The sequence below is a fragment of the Larus michahellis genome, chromosome 6 (genome assembly GCF_964199755.1).
Source record: "Larus michahellis chromosome 6, bLarMic1.1, whole genome shotgun sequence".
In the NCBI taxonomy this organism is placed as follows: Eukaryota; Metazoa; Chordata; class Aves; order Charadriiformes; family Laridae; genus Larus; species Larus michahellis.
Window position 1 is genome coordinate 30332642 of NC_133901.1, and position 23942 is coordinate 30356583.

At 38.1% G+C, this 23942-nt stretch overlaps 1 protein-coding gene across 5 annotated transcripts in view; it reads left to right on the forward strand.

Moving 5' to 3' along the window:
* ARMC9 (armadillo repeat containing 9) overlaps nucleotides 1–23942 on the forward strand; it is a 72270-nt gene that overhangs the window by 21338 nt on the left and 26990 nt on the right. For 3 of the 5 annotated variants that reach the window (XM_074590955.1, XM_074590953.1, XM_074590954.1), the window contains exons 10-20: nucleotides 2623–2658; nucleotides 9979–10013; nucleotides 11214–11325; nucleotides 12269–12361; nucleotides 13646–13736; nucleotides 14633–14756; nucleotides 16671–16810; nucleotides 17607–17683; nucleotides 19722–19796; nucleotides 20932–21022; nucleotides 22478–22536. In XM_074590955.1, the coding sequence (XP_074447056.1) occupies nucleotides 2623–2658; nucleotides 9979–10013; nucleotides 11214–11325; nucleotides 12269–12361; nucleotides 13646–13736; nucleotides 14633–14756; nucleotides 16671–16810; nucleotides 17607–17683; nucleotides 19722–19796; nucleotides 20932–21022; nucleotides 22478–22536 (933 nt within the window). The remainder of the gene's footprint in view (nucleotides 1–2622; nucleotides 2659–9978; nucleotides 10014–11213; nucleotides 11326–12268; nucleotides 12362–13645; nucleotides 13737–14632; nucleotides 14757–16670; nucleotides 16811–17606; nucleotides 17684–19721; nucleotides 19797–20931; nucleotides 21023–22477; nucleotides 22537–23942) is intronic. The other 2 variants (XM_074590956.1, XM_074590957.1) reach the window with 1 other exon arrangement.

The following is a 23942-nucleotide window of genomic DNA, read 5'->3' on the forward strand; positions in this document are numbered from 1 at the left end:
CATGTATGGCCCTGAACTGGGAGATAAGAAATTTAAGTGAATTGTTAGAGCAAAAGGTCTGGATCTAAGAATTAGGAGGTCAGAGCACCAGGTCGGACAAGTTGAGGAAACATTCATTTGAAGATTTAATCAGATTCCTGACTTTCTAATGTTTGTCTGGACAGGGAACTGATGTGAGTAGTGGTGGGTAAGTTGCAAAAGAAGAGATTTAAATAGTGATCTATCATAGTCCCTTATATCTTTACTACTCTTGAGACAACTTAAGTTGTACTACTTTTTTCTTTTCTTTTCTTTTTTTAGTTTCTAATAGTGATTTGTCTGGTGGGTAAGAAGCATGGCTTGTAGTTTTTTTGATGCCTGCAATTTTCTGTTTAATACACATCATGAAGCCGAGAGGGTTCTGGCTCTTTACCACTGAAGCATTGTACATTCATTCCCCATTCAAAGTAGCTCTTAAGCCTAGGCTCAAGTCTTAAAGCCATGAATAGATTCTCTGATTCAAATAAAATGTACACCTTCCCGGAATTTCTTGGATTAGGGATTGTGTAATAAGATTATCTAAATTTGGGATTAAAGGGAAAACAGGAGCTGGTTCTTCAGATGCACAGTCTCTGTCAATAGTTAAAATGTGTGTTAAACACTGGAGAATCTTTGTGTGACTAGAAAGCCGTATAGTTTTTTGTATGCATTGCTTCTGTGTCATGGAATAGAATAAATGCCCATTACGTTTTTACTGCTATTAAGTCTGATTATATTTACCTGTAGCTACAATTAGTTGAATTAATGTCCCTTGCAAGTTTTAGGTCTCCCTTGGCACAACTCTTGAAGCTGTGGAAAATTTTTTTAATTTGCTGGTCCGTGCTTTTTTCCTCAAACATACTTTTTACTGCAAATGCGAACATGCATCAAGCTGTAATAGTTGGTGGCAGGTGTTCTGTTTGTTACTTGTGAAAGAGCTTTCTACACCAGGAGACCACATGAAACCTAGCAGACAGAATAACAGAAGGTGGTGGGTTTTTGTATTACTCTGAACCATTCAGAGTGGATTCACCAAACGTTAGGTGGATGTACACTCTTTCATTTAAAAATAATGTGCACATCACAGCAAACAGCATCTACCCTACGTAAGCTTTTCTTAGAATGAAATACATCAGTCTTCTCCATCCCTGTCCACGGGATGATTCTTATATGTTACCGCTTATATATGGTAAAGAAGAAACAAACCTACCTTTTCATGTAAGCAAAGAGAATTTCTTTTTTTCTGCTAATATGGCATATGATGCCTTTTTCACAAGTTGCTGTGGGTGATACAACTACCTGCAGCAACTTTGGCAGGTTTTTTTGTTTGCATAAATTTACATCTCTGAAGGTAAGGTGTTGCCATCATTAGAGGTCTCCACAAACTTTTCCTGTTACTGTCCTCAAATCACAGAATAGCCCAGGTTGGAAGGGGCCTTGAAAGGTCATCTGATCCAGTGTTCTGTGGTTTCCTTTAATAGTAAAACTTTCTTTTGATGTCATCTTTGTCTTGGTGCCTGCATACATTTTCACTAGCTCAGATCGTGCATGTGTTGAAATAACCTTTATCATGATGTAAGGACATCTTCCTGGTTTCTTTTGCTTACTTATTGGTCTCTATCGATGTTGTCCTTTGTCTTAAATTTCATTTTAAAATCTCTTTGCCAGGAACTGTCTGTATGTGTGTATAGCATCATGAAAGTTAAAATACTCATTCACATCAGGGAATTTTGAGTGTGACGATAATAAAAAGGATAAAGTCAGATTTTTTTTTTAAATTTGTTAAAGAATAGAAAGAACTTTATTTTCTGCTCGCAGTGAAGAGTGGCAAGTTTCTTATACCCTCTGGATAAGGCTGTATATGTCTGTTAAAGAGCAACCTACTAAATACTGTGTATGTGCCTATTCATCTGCACAAATATGTCCTCTAAAGTAAGTATTGGCAGGTTTGCACAGAAAGACTAGAAACAGAATCATTAATGTTGGTCTTATTTCATTGTGTTGAACTGTGTACTTTTATTTTGAATTAAGATTGTTCTTTGGTTCTTTGGAGCCTTTGGGGATGAGGAATTGATAGCATTGCTGAAACACCTAGCTTTCCTAGCTTTCACTGTGTGCTGGTGAGAAACTCCAAGCAAAGCAAGTGTGGACAATACTTGCAGCTGCGTTCTCAGAAGCTGAGGTCTTCTGATTGATACCACGTTCATTGGTATCTCTCTCTTAGCTGCTTCAGTGTAGTGAACAATAGAAGCCATATATTCACATAAATGTGTCAGTGCTTAGTACGTAGCTATTCTGACTGACAGTTATAATGGAATAATGTGCAGACTAGGTATGTTTGCCAGGTGTTGAAAGGAGAACTTGGAATGTAAATATATCACAGGAGAGAGAGACGTTGATTTTAGTCCTAAAATGTACAAGTATGTGGATTGGGAGAAGGTGCTTATACTTCCCCCCCCCCCCCAGCTAATAGTCTGCTAATTTTTAGCTAATTTTGATTTATTGGGGTTTTTTTAGAACTGTGCATTTCTCTGTGATTTATTTCTGTTAACTTGTTTTTTTTTAATCTTCTTTATTTTAATGTGTGCCTGTTTGCCTATAAAGGGATATTACTCTATGAGCCCTTGTGATGACGGATATGTAAGTGTCTATATCTTTATATCCTTTCACATTGCCTGCTGCAGTCTGTCACGGTCTATATTTCTCTTCTTTGCACAATGCGTAACAATTTTTCATGCATTTTAACTTGTCATGACGTTAACGGTATGGTTTATGAAGAGCCAAAAAAATGTGCAAGGCTCAGAATTTCTGCATGGAGAACAGAATAGTTGTCCTGCGTAACCTTATGGCCTCATAATACACATACACAGCATGTCAACAAAAGAGCAGCTTTGCCCACAACTTTTACATGAAACACAACTTCTTATAGTATGCAGAAAGCAATTGTTTCTTCCCAATAAACATCACTGTATAAAGCATATGATGTCTCTGAAGCGTGCCATGACCAGCTGATCCCACAACACCTTTGAGAAAGCAAATAAATATTATTGCTGAAGATAATACAGCAAATTGAGATGTGCCTTTCAGAGGTGTGTCTTATTTTACATATTTGCATTTTTAATTTGTAAAGTGAAACTTCTTTCTGTAGTAAAGGTTATAAAATCGTTTCATACAATTAAAATGGATCCTCTTTCATTGAAAACTGAAAAAGCAAACCAGTATTCTGTGTGCTGCCTGTGACTTCTGTAACCCAGATGGAAGTTTGTATTCTGGCAATATTACAAGTACACCATAAGTATCTAATTTTGCCCATAGTCCGTGCATTCTTTGCGAAGAGAGGAAATGAGTCTACTTCTAAGTAACTCAGTATGTAATCAATTCATAAAAGTGATTGACACCAATTCTGAAAAATGTCAGTCATTATTCTGCTTTAAAATAATCCGTATTTATACTTTTCTGCTTTCTTTGGGTGAAGCAAGATTTCATCTTTCAAGAAAACCTGTACTTTTTTCAAATGTGTTCCTCACCTGGAATTACAGTGACCCCTGTGGGGCACTCAGCTTCCCACTGAAAACAACATTTTGTTTTGAGAAATAGTCATAGAATTACTGAATGCAATGGACTATTCCTTATGTGCTTCTTTTTATCTTGATGTAGAGAATACATTCATCTGTGTTGAAAGATCACCTGTAGCAAGAAACCTGTTCTTGTTGATGTGAATGGTCATAACAGCCACCTTTTGCTTGACATTTAGCATTCTGTTCCCTCTCATAGTAGTCTCGTTTGAGATGGAGAAAAGTTGATTACAGATGAGAAATTATGAATGCAATGATCTTTGCTGCAGAAAAGTTTTGCCCTTATGCGGGTGTAGCCTTAGTTATATGTAACTTTACACAATGTAGAATGCGATAACTTACAATTCAGAGTTGTTTATAATTTTTTTACAGCTGTCTGACTCCAATTGTGAGATATTTCTTGAATACATAGGTAGATTTCAGCCTCCCCTTACTGTTTATATATAGTATTTTATTCTTTTTCTCACATTTTGTCTTGTCATTACATTATCACATAGTAGTACAGTATGACTTTTTTATGTACACTTCAGATGTCTTAGAGAACCTGTTTTATATGCCAAGTGGAAAGTTTTCATAACGGTGTATCTCTAGTATAACTAAGGAAAAAAAATTAATTAAAAACATTTGCAGATCTTCTTATGAAATAAATTTGCGTAGCCCCAGTAGACCTGCCAGGTTACATAAGCTCGGAGTCGAACCCATCGTAGGCTGCATGTAGAAGTCTTGTCACCATTAGCATATAACAAATGAGCTCAACATAAATTTGTGAGTTCTAATGGTATGTACAAATTTGCTCAAACTTTGGTTTTACTCTTTGCATATTCATCACATATCTTTGATTATTAATTCTGAACCTGCATGAAATTTACACTGAATTCTTATAGCACATTTTCAGAGTAGTAACTGAGGACAAGAATCTGGCTTTCAGCTTTAGCCTTCAGCATATTATGAATATATACATCAAATAGCAAAGAGGAGTTCGTTCAAATACAGGGCTACAGTATTTGACAAAATCAATTGTGGTTTTGGCTTGTGCATGAAATGCATGTGTTTTCTTTTATAAATATTGATATATTTTTTTTTTCCTCTTTGAACTTTGTTTTATTCCATGCTGTTCATATTCATGCCTTGCTTCGTTCAAAAATGAAGGGCTGCCATCTGTGGCTAATCTGCATTGTGACAGAATTACTTGACTTAATACGGCACCTGGTTTGGCTTTGGCAAGAACCAACACAAACATAAGTCATACCCCATGATCCTACCAGAATGAGCTGTGCTTGGGCTGTTCTTTTCTTATGCTTGTTTCTTTTCCTTTCCTTAAGACACCTAGTTTCTGCATGTGTTTCAATCATGACAAATGGTTCTGTCTCAAGATAGGTTTTGAATGAAAAGTATTTTGTTCGAGACTGAATCTGTGAATGTTGGGCGTCCTGTATCGCAGATGAGTCATGTATGCCCCATGTTCTTCACGCTCTTTCATTCACTGGCAATTTCAGGAATACTGTTACTCAAAAGCTTGAATTAATATTAAACTGTTCCAGGAAAGGTAAGACTGGGGAAAGAGCTTGGTAGAAAATACTGAGGAAAGAAATGCTTTTTAATCTAAGAAAACTGGAAGTACGGAGAAGCAATGTAAATTTGGCTGATTGAGGCATCGTTTGATGGTTGACATGTTGGATGTGTAATGAGGAAGTTACCTGTGAGCTGTGCCTTTGACTCTGTTTGCCTTTCAGTCTGTGGCCTTGGTTTCATCACCTGGAGATGGAGATTATAATGTTTCTTCTAACTGTATAAGAATATAAAGAATTTACTTAAAACAGAGTGCTTTGAGGGCTATGAATTCACAGTGCCGGTGGTTTTAGTTTCTCATGTCTGATTATTTAAAAGCAGCTGTTATAGATAAGTCCTAACTTGCCTGCATCCAAATACTCTCTCTCTGTGTCTCAAAAGCACAGTACAGTTGGAGTTTTTCCACTATTCCACAGAAATGACAAAGATATCAGAGTTCAGCATTTAGATTTGAGTATTAACACCAGGAAAGGGAAGAACAGATCTGTGAGGATCAAAAAAACCAAAAAGCCGAAGTGGGTTCTGTTCTGCCCTCTTCCAGACTTCAATATTAACCTTTTCCTCAGTTAAATGTATCCCTTTGTTCCTAAAAATAATTTTAAGAGGCTTCATGTTTTTTACGTGTATCTGCAACATAGAAGACTGTTTTTAAAAGCATATGGCTAAAGTTTTGCAAAGAACTTAAAAAGAGGTTTGTTATTAATTTGGTGGTAGGGCAGGTTTTTGTTTCCAAGGATCTCTTGCTTTTGCTTTCCGTGGTAGCGATGTGTTGAGAGGAGTGAAGGCTGGTTTAGCTGGCACTCCTGCCGCAAGTCATGCATGTGGAAGCTTGGCTTTGGATCTGCTGTGTACAGAGATGACCTTTTTCCACATCGTGAAAACGATGACCTTTTTCCACTGGCTAGATTATCTGTCTTAAATGAAGTAAGCATGTTGATGGAAGGAAGCCCAAGAGCTGATTTGTAGGACCCAGCTGTATTTGAGGTGTGGTTTTCCTTTTGTGAAAGCTAATGTGCAAGTCAAGAACTAGAGCTTAACACAGATACTGCGTTAATATCCTGGGTAAATATCTGGGTAAATATCCTGAGATTGGGACATCTCACATCCCTACCAAAGACAAGAAACAATGGAAACAAACAAACAAGTACTACCTAGTGAAATGTGAAAGGAGGTGCTGCAGCTGAAGTGTATTTGCTTTGGTGGGCTGCCTGCTAGGGAATTTGTAATGTGCATTTACCCTTTCCCGCTTGTATGGGGCAAGGTGGTTTGTGAGGCGGAGAAGAACACTCTGCTTAAGGAATAAGAGTATTAAACCAAGTTAAAATGAAATGTTAGGACGGGTCTGTATTTCACTCTTTTAATTAGAAATGTTACTGTGAAGGAAGCCATGAACCCAGTGCTTCCTATTGCCGAGGCTGCTGCTTCCAGCTGGTCAAATCTGCCGGCATTAAAAATGAGGCGTGGGGCTGGTACAAACTGTTATGGCTTGCAGGGGACATCACCTCAAGCTCTGTCCTGGGACAAGAGCCAAGGAAAGGATGGGTGCAGAGGTGGTGCCAGCCAGCCTGGCAGTGGTCTGGGAGCGAGAACTGGAGAGGCCAAGGTATAAGGAAGGGAAAGGCTGGTAGGGTAGCGGGGTTCTGAGGATTTGGGGTGACACATGTCTTTCCTCTTTAAAAATGAGGATAAAAAGATGAAAAGTTGAGACCCTATGGCAAGAGGTAGCCTGGATGTTAAACTGAATGATCAGAACTCAGTGGTACTGTATTTGGATCACTTGTTTGAAAATTGAACTGATTGAAAATCTCTCTTCAGACCCATTCAGCAGGAGACAGAGAGCGTGCGATGCTGTCCCTTGGCTCGCTGTGTGGCTCTGTGCTTTGCAGGTGTCTCAGCTCTCTGCCCCAAAGTAGCGTGGACCCTGAAATCAGCCCTGCGAGCCACAAGAGAGCTGCTGGGTTGCCTAACTGCCAAAAAATGCCCAGTGAAGAAATATAATTCTCTAGCAAAATTTTACTGCAATCCTTGTTCTCATAAAATTACTTAAAGTAGAGGTCTAAATAAATTCCAAAACAGGAAAATACTTGTAGCAGAGTTGTTACTGTACAGTATCAGCTGTTGTTAACTTATTTCGCAGCATTCTTCTGTAATAATCAAACACTAAATCTGTTGGTTTTCTGTTTGTGGTGTCTGTGCCATGAGCTTCCGATTGTTTAATTGTAAAATAATTTTTAGCTCTTGTGCACTGCCATTCATTGGTAGATCTAAAAAACCATCTTATTCAAGAGATTTATGCCTGCATCTGCTTTCCAAATGAGAAAAATTGAGGCCCAGAGACGTGGAATGACACGTTTAAATTCTGTCTGCAATCAGTCGCCAAATCAGGACTAGAGGCACATCTCCTGAGACTCAAGCCAATGTCTTACCCAGTGTGCCGCACTGGACGGATACAGATTAGTTTACTTATGACTAATTGCAATAACATGGATGAAGATGAAGAAAGTAAATTTCTGCCTGTAACATGGTTTGATTCCTCCTGCTTCTCAGTCAGTCTGATTCAGAAGTGAAGGACAAACTCTCCCTGAAAACTTTTCCCCATTTCTTATTGAACCTGATGTAATATGAACTGTATCCCTCATTCTTTCCCAGAAACACCAAAAGCCTGGGAGAGCTTCCTTCCTCCTGGCACATTCTAGACTGATAAACTTGGTTCTGATCAGAAAAGTGAGCGCTAGACAAGAAGGCTCTCCATCCCACTGCTCCGGCCCCCAGAGCTCCGGTATAGGGTCTGTCTCACTGTGGGGTGCCTTTTTGGTGTAGGTAGCCAACAGAGCCAAACCCTACTAAATGCTTTGCTGTGCTCCATCTGCTGGCTTTAAAAGTAGTTTGGTAATTAGTAGGACTTTGTCCTGCTTGGTCTGATTGATTTTTAAAAATCTGAATGTTTTTCCAATTGAAGTTTCTGTAGTTTGAAATTTATAAAAGCTTGTAAAATCTTACACTTGCCAAAAAGTTTTCATTTGTGTGGAAGGGTGATGCACGTATCTTTACCAATTATACATCCTTTAGCTGGATTTTGGCTGGAGCAAATGTTTTTCTTTGTAAAGCAACAAAGAAGTGGTGGGTAAAAAGGACTTTGCTGAAAGCAGAGAGCTTCTGCATCTGTGCATAAGTACATCTATTTATTAGTGACCTGCTCTATTTCTTTTCTCACTCATGTTCTTTGCCTTATGTTCTCATCTTCAAGGGCTCTGTTATTTCTGTCACTTTAACATACTACAGTCACTTTCTTCCCCGTTTCCTTTAATGGAGGAGGGTGCGGAGGAAGTCAACAAAAATGATTTGTGATTTCGTTGCACACTCGATTGTAAGATGATAGGTTTTGATTGGGAAAAGAGTTTTGTTTAAACAAAAGATAACTTTTTATATTTATCAAAAATGCTAAGGAAAACGAATGTAAATAAATGAGGGGGAAACGGTTTAGGTAGATATAATATTTTGAAAGACTTTCCTATTGTGTAAAATGAACTATGATTTGAGAACTGCTGTCAAGACAGGTTAATTTTGAAGTGTATGACCTGTTAATTGTTTATCATGTACAAGTCATTCATTGACTTAAACGTAGTATAAAATGCATTCCAACGTGCGTAAAAGTTTATTTCACATTATATTCACACATAAACAAAAGTTTATTTCACAGAGAGTAGTTCCTTGTATTACGAACGATACCCATGAGGTCGCGTTCGAGAATATGTCAGATGATGTAATTCAATATTCTCTATGGTATTTCATGCTTTTTGTCTCCTAAATCCCTCAGTTTTAAATCTGACAATAGACATTGATTGTATAGCTCCCATTGAAAGAGGCTAGGTTAGAAGAAAAGACCAGTTTTAAAGGCATAAGTGGTAATGAGAGATTTTTTAGAAAGTGAGTAGGGAGATCAACACAAAGAGATGACACTGAATATTCTGCGAATATGGCACATAGTTGACATCAGAATGCATGATATGAAGCACTCTTATGCCAGAATTGCTGCTTCTTGGCTCACATACAATTCACTCTAGCAAAAAATATTTACTGAAGCAGACAACTTTTATGTGATGTTGATATTTTTAAGCTTTGACTTGTGCAACAGTGGTTGCTGCATATGCTCTGTGTCACACTGCATCAGAGAGGAAATATCCAGGCTTAAATTGAACTTATCCTAGGCAGAACCTCTGAGAATGCCATGCTGTTCCATATTGGTTTTATCCATGCTAGAATAAATAGTCCTTTCTTTACATATCGATAGTTATATATAGGCATATATATTAATAACTACAGACACTCAGATAATGTTAGTGTCAAAACAGAGAATTGTAGCACGTTTGGATGCTGTAATGTGTGGTATGTCCCCAGCAGAATATTACTGCACCTTTAAGGTATTAAAATTTTTTAAGTCAACAAATGTGTTTAACAAGGTCTGCATCTTCCGCGGTGTGTTTTGTATGGTAGTTTCTACTCATGTTTTTTCCTTTTATTTATTTTTTAAAATTCTTCACGTATAGGTAATTTTTTGAGTATGACAGTGAAGATAACCTAGCCAGATCATAACAAAAGAGATTTTTACCTGTGAAACACTTTAAGGGAAAAGAAAGATAAACATTGATGTCTTCTCTTTTTAGCTGTGTTTCTAATTTGCAACATAGGTTTTATAGAAAAAGAACTGCAGAACCTCAGTGAAAGAATTCGCTGTGGACCTCATTAGTAACATTGTTGGTGTGAAATTTGGGCTAATCTGTTGTGATTTCTGTTTTTCTTTCTCTTTCTGATCCAGGCTTCCACAATGTTAAGAGCATCTTTAGCCCCTGTGTAAGTATTTCTTGCTGAGCTTCATTTATTTCGGTAGAGAGGAGGAAGAAGGGTTAGTAAGCTGAAGTGCCTTGCCAGTTGTCTGCAAATGGGAATCACGCATCCTTTGTGTGCTTCCTCTGAGCTCAGTGAACATTGTTTGCAAATATTGTGTGATCCGTATTCTTCTGTTGGGCAGGTTCAGTAACATCCTAATTTCAGCAGGATGTTGCTAATCCTGTAAATCTGCCACTCCACACCTGTGAGTTGGTTGCTGTATTTTCTTTGCTGTTTCCGCACAATGCAGTCCTGTTGTTGTAATTTGTTTGCTCCTCACAAATCCAGGAAAGGGGGGAATCAGTAACGTGGATTTTTGGGTGCTTCAAGTTTAATTTTTTTGTGACTGACTTAATAAATTTTGGTTTATAAGATCAAATAGAGAGGGTATATCTGAGGTGAATGTTTTATTAAATTTTTGAGACACTGTTTTGATCCTTATGTTGCTTACAGGATAATTAAAGGGATAATTATACATATAACTTGAAATTTCTTTTGAAAAGTGGTAGGATAGGAAGGTAGAAGCAAAAATTGCTTAGTGGAATATATTTAAATATTAACATTAAAGCATTGATCAGAAGCAGTTTTGTTAGGTGAAACTTCTATTGTAGTGTTAAAATTCAAAATAGCAAGATAGTACTGGTGCATGGAAAGTGGTCCAGTATTAAGTCTTATGTTACGCCAGCGTAGTCCAGCCCATAAAAATCCATTCAGCCTACCACCTTTGCCTTGGAGAAGACGTTTCTGTGTGCATGAGGGCTTAGAGGTAAAGTTGGAGCTGCAGTTTGTGACTGTGTCTGTTCATGACTGTGTGCTAAGAGCCACAAACTGCTGCCTTGACGCTCTTGTGGCCCACACAGGGCAAAAAAGGACGTCACTGTACTGTTTTGTGCCACTGAAAAGCTTGGATTATCAATTAGGTAGTTGTCAGTGTTTAGTGTCTGCAAGTAAATGAACTGCATGCATGGTGAAAAAATAAGTCCAAGTTTAAAAAGTCTGTTGTTCTAGCATGGTAATGGTAATAAAAGTAACAAAGGTGTAAAAAAGTGGAAGCTTTTTTCCTGAAGCAGACTTCCTGTTTTGGCTCTTCTCACCTCAGTAACATCAGCTGCACTGAATAAGGAGAGAAAGTTTTGATAAATGTCTTTTCCATTTGCATTATAGGAAGGTGCAGGATGTGCCATTGTTGCCCTCTTTGGATTATGAGAAATTGAAGAAAGATTTGATTACAGGGAATGATCGTCTCAAGGCCTTCTTACTGCAGGCTCTGCGCTGGGTAAGGGAGACGACCTCCACAGAAATAAAGAAATAGGTCCATTCTGGAGGAGTCCAGAACTAAAATCTATCTTATGAGCAAGATGATTGTTCTGGTGATCAGTTAGGCATTGTAGGCAACTTTTCTCTTTGTCAGTGAAGCTTGCTGAAGCTCTTGAGATGATGAAGAAAGCCCAGGCAGTAGGTATGTATTGTAGCAGTACTCTGCCCGTCAGAGGAAAGCCAGATAGGAATTCCTGGGATCTTCAGTGAAAGTAATTTCTGACATGTTTTCAAGGAAATTTTTGTTGGTTTAGGCAGTTCCTCTTTCCATGTATTACCGTGGTTTAGATTTATATAAATATTGCCGTATCAAAGAAATACCTGACTCTAATCACCAGTTTTCCTTTATAATCAGGGTGTTCTACAAGAGCTTACATTTTGTTTGGCTCGGATCATGTAATGATGTTTCAGAAAAATAAAAGGTGACAACAGGAAGTTACATTTTCCTGCTGAAAAGGAAGCTGGTGCGTTCAAAATGACAGACGTGACAAATGATAATAGTGGAATTCTGATCAAGCTTCAATGTCCATTTTCACATTAAAAAAAACATCCTTTGGGTCTGACCAGTCATTCTTCTAGCCCAGTACTCTGTCTCAGATGTTTTAGAAAAGCACCACATCTGTAGCTATTAGAGGAGCTTTTTAACTTCATGGGAAGTAATGCTTCCTGTATGGACAGTGATGAGAGCTCCCAATTAACAGTTTTGTAGTGGATCACTGAGCTGAGGTCAGGTCAGTTCATTTCATCTCTTTCCCTTAGATCACTGAGGTTGAATTCCTTCTCCCTTTGAGAAGAGGTTTCTCAACTATTGAGTATCAGCACCTTTAAAATCTTCAGCGGTCATCAGTTCACGTCACCGTTTAGTTATTTGACTGGTTTATTTTTGTTGTTATTTATTTTAGCGCTTGACAACATCATATCCTGGAGAACAGAGAGACACTGTCCTGCAAGCCTACATCAGTAACGACCTCCTAGACTGCCACAGCAACTGTCAGGTCAGCTGGAAAGGGTTTTCCTCCAACTTGTATGTGATATTGCTTATCTGTTTCTATAAAGTGCTGATCAGAACAACGTATCACTCTCTGGAAGGGGGAAAAAAAAGTAATAGTGCCAAAATCGTGTGATACATTTAACTTCTGCATCCCAGTCTTTAAATGTGATGGACAAAGGTTTGCATTACAAGAGCTCTCAGTGTAGCTACAGTTCTTGTAGACAAGTGGAAGTTTGTCACCTCTCCTGGTGCTTGATGTCCGTGAGTTGAGCAGAAGCCTACTGAACCCCTTACTTAGGAGTTAGCTCTTGCTTATCAGATGCTATGTCTCTTTTTGAGTGATTATGTATTGTTAGATAATATTTTCAAACCATTCCACTGATCAAGGATAAGAACTAAATTAGGACTTCAGTCTCGGTACCTCTACGGAACACCTGATTATGCACTTGTAATAACATGTTCAACAGTATTTCTGTGAATTTGGAATGGGTTGTTACCTTTCTTTAGAAAGGGGAATTGCTGGTATGTTGATTTTGAAAGGTTGCTTCAGTCACTGATAATCCAATACTATTGCTAACAAAAATGCAACTTTTTTCATTTGTAATAGTGAATTTTGTGCATAGTTGAGGTCCCCAGTTGTTTGGAGCAGGGAGCCTACTTGTTACCTTGTGGCTCCCATTGTCAGTGCAACAGTAACTTCACTAGAAATGTTAAAGGATTATTAAATCAATGATCTGTTTTTCACCCAATAAATTTCTGTAAGAGGAAAGTTATGTGTAAGTAATGCCTGAAGTAAAGCAGATTAAAAATAGGTTGCAATGTGGTGCTCTTGGTAAGTTACTGAGCTGCTTTCCCACACTCTTAGTTGTCAAACAATAGCACTCCTATTCAGGTAACATTACTGCGTTTAAGTTCATCAACAAAACTGACAGATATTTTTTTTTATCACTGACTAAATAGTAATTTTAGATATCAGCTTTAACTGGTAACTGTGTTGGTTCATTATAATTCTCACCGTACACCATGGAGCTTAATGAATTTTTAATAGACTGAGCTGAGGAGCTCTAATCTGCTTATTTGTTCATTTTCCATCTCTCCCTCAGCTCCCTGCCAATAAAAAAAACCACAAAACCTGGGAAATTTTAAATCATATTTACATTACTTAAGATATCGACATGCATTTAAAGTTTTTTTGCTGTGAAAATTTTATGAAGCTTTTAAAACATTACAGAAGACGTTTTTTTTCCTGCTTCGGTGAGTTTTTATTAATGCTTCCTTTCTTTTTCAGAAAAGTGTCCTCAAATTATTATATTCTAAGAGTGAGGTAGTCAGACAGTATACGGCAAGGCTCATCAATGCTTTTGCTTCACTGGCAGAAGGTAAGAGATTTGCTGCGAGAGACAGCATTTTCGTATAATGCTGGCTTTTTGGTACTTTACAAGTGCATGCCGCTGCATGTGGAAACTTAGAGACTTATTTGCACCCTTTTTCTAGGCATTCATGGTCTTTTGTTGCATGCATTCAAAAAAGTTTTTCAGGATCTTGAAAGTTTTTATTTTGACACTGTATATTCAACATTTCTAACTTCTTTTGATGATTTGTGGTCTACGTGGGAACTTATCCAGGTGCTGCCTTTAGTATCATCTTCAGCCTCTTCATGAGGATTAAAAAAATAAATAAAGAAGAAAAATCACCATTAATTAAAGGTCCTGTAGACAGACTTGCTACCAGGCTGTGCAACAGTAGTTAGTGCAGCTGCTCTTGCATCTTCCTGGTCCTCACCTGAATAAATCTTTGTGCGTCGCTGCTGTTTCATTACATATATATGCAGCTTTGTATCTCTGCCTGTCGCAAATTAGTCCTTGGTTTGGTGCTACTTAAGGAGCTAACTATTGCTAGGAACTGAAATCCTATTTAAAGTCAATAACAGTAGGGTACCTAACTTTACTGAGCTCTTTGGACATCTCTGTCTTTTCCTAGAGTGTACAAAACTGATAGATCAGAAAGCATGTACTAAAAGAGGAATAAGTGGATTCTGTGTGGTACTAACTTGGCAACCGGGGGCCTCTAATGCCTCAAGTGGCTGGATTGAGTGCAACTGGTCTGCTAGACAACTCATTTGTGCAGGTTTGTTTGGGTCTTGGCACAAGATTGTGGCTTATCAAGAAGAAACTGAGGTCAAAACTGCTTACTTTTTTACTTTTCCAAGGAGAGGGAGCTTTTCTATCATAAACTGATATCTCAGCATCTCTTCTTTCATCACTTTTTTCACCAGGTCGTGTCTACCTTTCTCGGAATCCAGTGTTGCTGCGAATGCTGGAGGAGAGACTGAAAGCTGAAGACAAGGATTCCCTTACATGGGAGAATGTTCTGGGGGCTCTACAGAAATTCAGCCTCAGGTGATGAAAGCACAGCAAGCAGTGGTGACAGCAGGAGAGGAAATGCAGGCTAGTTAGGCTCTGTTCAGGGAGGAAAGAAGAGCACTTGATTTTCCCATAACAATCATCAGAACTTCTGATGACTGATGAAAGCAGTGTCATTTATTATGGCGGAGAACTCGGGTTTGCTGACTGAATTAACCTGACTTCCTATCAGCTGTCAAGACTCGAGCAGATGTACATCTGCAATAGCCTTGTGTGCTTTATATGTATTCCTTAATTGAACAAAGTGAAAATCTTAATGTAGAAAGTTCTGAAGATCCTATGTAGAAAAAAAAAAAGTTGCATTACATTCCGGAGCATAAGGTTTTCATTATCCTTTCTGCAAACATTTTTCAGGGATTTCATCCTCATCCTGTTGATCCGCTTTCCTGGAGCCGTCTATGCATGGGCTGCCTTGTTTCTTACTTTTGCGTTAGCAGTCTGACTCAAATGCCCACCACAAAAGAAATGTGCAAAAGCAGTAAAGGGCATGAAGTTGCTCTCATTTATCAAATAAATATGATTTAGGAACTCTGTTTTCACAGTACTCAGGAGGCATGTTCAGGCCTGAATAGTTAACTAGATGTAAGGAGGTATGTGTATGTGTTTAGCTTTTGTTATTTTCATTCATGTTTCTTCTAAATTAAGACTGCAAGTGTTGGGGTCTTTTTTTATTTGTTTTTTTCAGCTTGTTGAAGAATCAGGGCTGCTTTTGGATTTGCCTTATTTAGAACTTGTCTGGATGAAGCACATGTAAATGTGCTTTGGGTAAAATTCTGCACTGCTTCCTAACATGATATCTTATACATATTTGAGATGAAAGAGAATATATCTTTGTACTCTCCGCCTTGAAATCCTAAATGAATCTTAGAGAATATGATTTTTCTGTTGTAGCAGTTGTTGATAGTACATGTTAGTTTGAATTTTGGGGCCTAAGATACTGAAAATGTGAAAGTTTTTTATTTTCCAAAAAATGATAGTTAATTTTATAGAAGGTTAATTCCAGATGCTTGACATGAGGGACTTCTTTTTAATTATTATTTTTTATTAAATGCTCCCTTGTTTTGCTCAGTCCATGCCATGCCAAAATCCCGGGATTGAGAAAGTGTATGAGCTTTCCTGAGTAATCCAAATCCCAAGTACTAAGACCAGGAAAATACCTGATTTGATCTTTGTAATTTAGACTTACTGCCCATTAGAAATAATGTGATTTAGAATGGTGTTCTTCTGTAAGATCTTTCTACCAGTATATACTACTTTTTTGTATTGTAAAGCAAGCAATATCTGCTGCAGGAGAACACAGCTGACCACCTGGCACTTTATTCAGTATACTCTTTGAAGGCAGCTACAGGTTGAGTTAAAAGAATACATGATTTAAGAGTCTCTAGAGAAAAGAGCAAATAGATTTAAGCAAAAAATCTCATTTATCAAATCAACAATACAAAATGCTATGGCTACCTGTGGCAGACGAGGTAATTAATTTATTTTATGGGTCTGTTGTGTGTAGCCGGCTCTTTTACCATTTTAAGACAATTGAAAATGCAATTTTAAGTGGAGCTAGAAGCCTTAGAAAACAATGAAGAAGCTTACCTCAGCAGTTTGGAGGTTTAAAAAAACAAAACAGAACACAAAAAACCCTAGCCCACCTAACAGTATTTTAGTCCTCTAACCCTATGGGAATCTGCATCTTCAATTTCTTCAGGCTTTGTTAATTCCTTAATTTAATTGATTCTGCCAAAATGTGAAGTTCCAGGTGTTTTTTTTTGTTGGCAGGTTAGTGTATAGCAGGTAGATGATGCAGGGTTTTAATGTGCTTATATTAGCTATAAGTATATTTGAAAGCTATTTATGTTGTGGTCTCATTTTTGTGGGCTTTTTGTTTTTTAATCCTAGGCGTGCACTGCAGTCGGCAATGATCAAAGATGGGCTCATTTTCTGGCTGGTTGATGTTCTAAGAGATACAGATTGCCTGTCTGATTACACACTGGAGTATTCTGTTGCCTTGCTCATGAATCTCTGTCTGCGGAGTGCAGGTGTCTTACCTTTTGAATTACAACCTTATTCCAAGAAATGGATAAGGGAAGATCGTGAATCCTTTTTTCTGATATACTTGGATTCTTTCAAGTGACTATAATTAGTAGCAGGGACTCACGTGACCAGAGATATTTGAGTGTTATAACCAATGCTTTTGAGCAGATCTCTTTCCCAAGAATCCCAAACTGTGGAGGTTAGCTTCACCAAAATCTAAAGAATTAAGCAGTTAATCATTGGAATCCTCTAAGATTTGATTCTTTTTTCATATCTGCATGTGAGGATTGCCATTCTTAAAAGGACACTTTATACTTGTGTAAGAGATTTGTTTGAATAAAAGAAAGTCAGAACCGAGTTGATGAGTAATGGCAAGGACTTAAACTTCACCTTGTGAAGTGAAACATTTGCATGTTTCACTTCTACAATGCAGAGATTCCCCCCAAGAAAATAAGGTCCTGTCTATGTCCAAGAGACTTAAAAGAAGCTTAAAGTAAGTTTCCTTTTAGAAAGGAAAGTAAGGTAAGGGTGAAAAATTGACTGATTGCCATAAGGAAAATAACGCCTCTGTTAAACTTTTTAAAATCCCTTTGTGTTGTATCTTGTCCAAGATTACAGCTGTGTAAATCCAGAGTAACTCCACTGATTTCAGCTCAGTTATGCTGAGCAACGTTTGGCAGGAACAAGGAATAGTATTGCTCCATGTAAGTTATATTTAGCACTGATTTTAAGAAGTAAGAAAGAAGCTTGCTCTGATCTGTTATATTTTTTCAAGCATATTTATGTTTTCTCACTTTGCAGGGAAGAAAATGTGTGCAAGGATCGCAAACCACGTGCTCAAAGTTCTCTCTAATCTTCTTGGCCATGAGAATCATGAGGTATTTATACAGCAAACTTTGGGCTAAGGAAAATGTGGAAAGAAAAATTAAAGATTAAAAAAAAGCAAGAAAGGAAGAAATGGAAGAAATAAATTGGTCTTGTTTCCCTTGTTAGACCCTCGTGTAATTAATTGTGTGAAATTTTCCTGAAATTCACAATTATGTAAATTTTATTTCATTGGGCACTGGTCTTTCTAGACATAATTATATCTTCCTTCAACAAATGTTGGCAGCTAAGAATGAAAGTCTTTTAGATGCATAGTTATCATGCAATCCACGTGCCTTCTTGATTGCAGTTTCAGATGCTGTTTAAATGTCATCTCACACCAAATCATCTCAAGTTTAACTGGTTCATGAGAAGAACAATGTGTGGTGCAAGCCCATTATGCAAAACATCAGGTGCAAAGAAGCAAATTTGCTAGTAGTTTTAAGGAATATCATAAGAAAGCAGTACATCTGTGACATTCAGGCCCTAATACCTTTTTATCTACCACTTCATTTAACCTGCTACTTAACCCTTTTGTGGTTCGGTTCGGTTCTTTTCTGTCTCCAGACATTTGCATCCCAGATGCTAAATTAAACTACCTCAGAGGAAAATGCTAAAAACTATTAGTTATTTCTACCTAATGCTTTTTAGCACATCACTGTGATACCTGCTGTCTGCTATATAAAGCATTGCTTCAGCCGTCTCTGCAGAGGGCTGCTTCTTAAACCATGGAGTAAAATTCAAGGCAGGAGAAAATGTGGGCAAATATTGTACGAAGTTGAAATCACAGGGAGGCAGAATTTTTACCGGGCTATTCTGGAATGATTCCTTGATGATTGTGCAAGGTATCTGGGGACTTCTAGTAAAAATGAAATTAAACTCTGGTGTCTTAACGTTTATACACAATGATTGTATTTTTATTTATAACTTAAAGTAGAGAATAGATTTCAACAAAGTGTTTAGACTGCGTTTTATGAATTCATTAGAAGCTGTAGATCGGTTCTTTACTAGCAGTGTTCTGGTTAATATGAAACTTGGCATATCTTTATTGGACTCTTTCACTAGCTTTTGTTCTTGTGAATGATGAGAGTTAATACAATACATACTAATACAAAATAACATTCCAGTCCCTAGACTGAAGTATTTAGAAATGCTATTGTACTGTTGAATTCCGTGCCTTAGAATGACCTTGAAGTTTCTCTCAGAGGGTGCATTCTTATGACCTAGTTTGCACCAGCGCAGCTGATAGAAGCTTTGTTATCAAAGCCAAAGGTAGAAAGCAACGCTCTTGGGTGCCAGGAGAGCTTTCTGCGCAGCTGTGGAATCCTTGTGTAAATCCCAGTCCCTTACCTTTCCTTGCTTCCCCTGCTCCTAGCCTAGCTCATTTTTCAGTTTTCCAAGGGTGTAGACAGAGGATGACTGGGAATCTTAGCGCTTCAAAAGGAATTGGCCAATACTAAGGGTCACATAAGTGCTGATAAAACTCATTTTGACAGATCTGGTGGCTTTCACTAACCATAATACAGAGCTTTCATGCTAGCTGGTTTTTTGCCTCTGCTGAGGGACAGTAACAGGCAGCAGAGTGAGAGGATGGTTTTAGGCTGCTACAGCTTTTATCATCCTGCTTAAGGCTACAGTGCTTGAAGCCTGACCTGAGTTCATGCTGACACAGTCTTGTCCCCGTTCTTTGTCCTATTTTTTGTACTGCCACTAGTATTTGTCAGAAACTAACCTTCTTTTTCTGATTTTCTCTTCCCCGCCCTGCCCCCCCCCCTTTTTTTTATGGGCTAGGTCAATTTGCAAGATACATTTTCAGAAGGAGTGGGGAGGAAATTGGCATGCAGCAGTACTGACTTAAATCAACCGTATCCCAGTATATTTGCATTCTGAAAGTTCACTGCTTCCTAAGTGGGAATTCTTGCAAGTGCAGGCTGGCCTGGTTAAACTCTCTGAGCATAGTTGTTCTGCATCTTCACTCTTAAATTTTGCTTATAGTTAGCTGGGTTGAATGTAAGAGGTTTTCTTGGTGGAATGACTATTTCTTCCTCTTAGATACAACCATATGTGAATGGAGCACTGTATAGCATTCTTGCCATCCCTTCTGTCCGAGAAGAAGCCAGAGCAATGGTAAGAAGTGGTGCTTTGCATAACACGAAGATCAATGCGTATGCCAAAGATGGCGTGCACACAGGTACCAGTTAAGCAGTGTGCAGCAAGGTTGTGAGGTAGGAGCCACGGCATTTTGAGAAGGGAATTCACAAGAGGTCCTCCACCTTTGATATTCAGGCAGATACGAATGTTATGTCTCAAACGCTTTTGCCATATTTGCTGGTCTTTTCCCAGAAATGGAGCCCCAGCAGTGTGAAGGATTCTGTCTGAATTATAAATTAAAGGTGGTATTGTAGAATAGCGTTGTCCATCTAGCATTTTGTAGACTGGATGTGGCCCAGGAGATGCTTTCATTTGACCTGCTCCTTCTTCCCCTTATTTAATTCGTTCTGCACAGGTGAATAGCCACGAAGAGGATGAGTTCCTCTTGCTGCTTTTGTTTCTGTCTGGTATAGACATGGTTAGCTGGGGAAGGCAGCAGGAGGACGGTTTTAACAGAACTACAAATTGATCTCCTCTGAAAGTTTGTCTAATGGTAATGAATGTGGTTTAATTTCTGGATTTGAGGAAGCCGTTCCTTTGTATCTTAAGCATCTTTGTGTGCTTAAGGTACAAAGGAGTGTATCTTTGCATCTTAAGAATTAACCTAGAGAGTCATGCACACATAATTGTTGTCAGATGTTTTACCTCACAGAGCACAGAGGATTGGAAGTCATCTTAAATGATTAAAAACACAAAATCAAGCCTATAAGGGGCCACAAAGAGAGAAACTGGGTTTAAGAGAAGGTCAAAGTTGGTCCTGCTATTTGCGTATTTCTCTGAACCTTGTACTGTGCTCTCTGTGAATGCAAACTTTCCCTTTTCTGTTGACTACTGTGTACTGAGTTCAGAAGGCAGAAGCAGCAGATCTATTGTAAAAATTTGCTGTTCGTCATGGAGGCTTCTGCATTTAAACCTAGAAGCAATCTAGACAGCATATTTCTTTTGTCTTTGGGAAGTGTATGAACAAAATGGAGTTCTCAGAGCTGGACACGGTGGTTTGTTTCACACTGCCTCTGTTTTTCCTGACAAAACAATGACATTTTAGCTAGCAAAACTCTGTTACTGTGGTCACATGAAATACTAATCTAGCAATGTTTTCCACTACATCCAGGGAATGGAAGAAATCCTGCGCTGCTTTATCAAGGAAGGAAATGCAGAGATGATCCGGCAGATTGAATTTATTATCAAGCAGCTCAATTCAGGTCAGAAGAACAGATGGAGCTATCTGAGCTGTAAATCTTTCACAAAAGCCATATGAAAGCTCATGTTTTTACTTGGTGTTGAAACTCTCAAAGAATAAGTATAGTGTGATGGTCTGAGGGAGGGTGAATAGTGAATGTCAGGATTTGAATTTCAGATGTACTTTAAAATTTCCTTTTGTGTTACAATTATAAAGAAGAAATAAAAGGCTGAGTAGGTCTCAATCCCAAAGTCTTAGGACTGTAAATAGAATGACCTTGACTGTTTTCTTTCATGCCAGTGGCCTCACAGTAATGAGAGACTGCTGTCAACTGCAAAAATAAACAGGTGATACAATTTGTAACGCAAGATTTAGGGACTAGGTCTGTCTCTGCTCATCGCTTGCTCTACTGAGGAGTGTAGCTTTGTTATCTGAAATGGCTTATCCTGAATAAGGGGCAGAGACCATCCTTTTTGGAGAGTACGTTGACAGGTCCCAGGAGTTGTAGATGCTGTGTTAATATAGACAAGTGTAAGAAGGTAGAATATTTGTTGTATTTTCTGTTTCTGTGGCTGAAAGGAAGGCTAAAGAAAGATAAAGTAAATACTGAAAAGGAGGTGAATTGTGGTTTAATCTTTCTGTACAGTAAAAATAGAACAAGTTTAACTGCTTTCTTTGGCTTTTGGAAAGAGCAGAAGACAGCATATCTTATGGTCCTAGCTTGGAAAAGAACAAATGAAATATTTAAGCACTGTATTGCCACTGTGCAATATTTGTTCATCAAGGTTATAGAATTGCTTCTCTTCTACCTGTGAATGGTATTTTTAAAAGTTTTTGTCCCATTGGTGAGTAAAAGTTGAGTGTACAGATTTCCAGTATAAGCCTGGCTGCTTTTTTCTAGGGAAATGAGTTTGTCCAAAATTTACAATAAGCATTCTACGCGAGCACTATCTTTTTATGTATAAAAGCAGTATAGAATCATAGAATGGTTTAGGTTGGAAGGGACCTTAAAGATCATCTATTTCCAACCACGCTGCAGTGCGCAGGGACACCTCCCACTAGGCCAGGTTGCTCAAAGCCCCATCCAGCCTGCTCTAATATTTAAATGTTTGTAGGGAGAAGTAGAGTCTTCTATTAAAAAGACTCTTTTATTAAAAGTCAGTTGAAAAATGGACAAACTTCCAAGTGCACACACTTTCATTCCAGTCTTGTCAGTAAATACACTGGGCCATCAGAGTGGGATTTGTGAGAAAAGAACTATTCTACAGTGTTTCTGTTTCTGCCATCTTCCCAAATATGAATTGATTTCAGTGATTTCTAGGGTGCTTTATAGGAGCAGAGAATTCCAATATGAAAAGAATAGGATGTCTATTTGAGAAGCAAGCTAAATCTTACTGTTGTAAAAGAGTGGCAATAACGAGAGGTTCTGTTAAGTTGCACGTGTACTCTTACACCATTTTGTTTTGCTTCTTTCTAGAAGAGCCATTAAATGATAGTATTGTGTCTGACGATGAAGAGGAAGAGGAGGATGAGGAAGTAAGTTTAAAGGCCTTCTGGCACCTTTTAGAAAAATCCTTAACCTTCTAGACAGAAGGTGTCAATAAGTCAAACTTGGGGTTTTTTATTTGGGTTGGGTTTTTTACTTTTATTTAATTACCAGTGTGCATGAACAAGCAAATTGGATCTGTTCCCATTACCTTATCTTCATTTGAAGTCCTGCTCCTTTATTTTGGCAAGTCACCACCTCTGTGATAGCTTGAAATAAGTAGAGATGAGGAGTTACTGTAGCAGTAGAAATCTTGCTTTCAAGCAGACCCGTTTCAGCAGTTAAAAGTAAAGGAACCAAATGAACCAGTATCTTGATAGAATAGTTTATAAACAAGTTGTTACTTTTTCTTAAGGTATCATGATCTGTTCAGGGTATGACTTCTTTTTCTGTTTAGAAACTTTGAAATATTTTTAATAAATTATCTGTGTGTAATGAAGGAACACAATAATTACAAATTAAGAAATAAGTCCCGTAAGAAGAGAAAAGAAAAAAAAAAAAAATTGAGAAAGTCAGCATGAGAAACTATGTCATAGTAAATCGAAATTGGTTAGCTGTGTATTTCTAGCTCTGCTAATAAATGCATTTTATACCAATACTTCAGCATTGCTTAGGAAGCTGTCTGCATGGAATAATGGGATCCCAGGTGCAGACAAAACAGCATATTTGATCGTCTAAATTAAACAGCAAAGGAATGCGTAAATGTGAGAGAAATGTTAAGCCCCGTCTTCACTGGTGGTGTGGCCATTGCTATGTTGCCATAAATGCACAGGGGGCATTGAAAATACACTGTGTAGGCAGTTGCATGGGAGTTTTATGTCAAAGAAGTCTACCGCGTAGCACTTTTCTTTTATTGATAAGTCTCGCATGAGAAATTTAAAACAACTACGGTAGGTGTCCTTGGAATAGTGCTTGGACATATTTAGATGGGTGTATATGTGCATATGCGTTTGTATCATGTATCAGCCCTGAAGAAGTCAGTGACATTGAGTCAGTGAGTGACATTGACTGCAAAACATTCTTTTATTATAAATATTATGGGAGAACGTATATTTACTGAAAACCAAGTTTTTAGACAAAAAGTAAGTTTTTGTGCTGAACCAACAAAGAGTAAGACCCATAAAACTTACCAAGTCAATTGTATCCATGTTTTACGAGCTCGTTGCATGCTAACGCAAACACTAGCAAACAGTGGCAACTATGCTACAGCCTAAACCTTGCCCTGCTACTGCAGGGTGACTGAATGCGTTTTCAAGTGTATGTTGAGCCTTTTATAATTTGAAAGTGGAGGAAAACCTGTGTCCCGGTTGTAAAAGGTGTGGTGTGCTCTCCGCTGCCACGGCGCAGCACCTCGCAGGATCCAGGCTTTGCCTGGTAGTGTCCAGGGAAGTTTTGC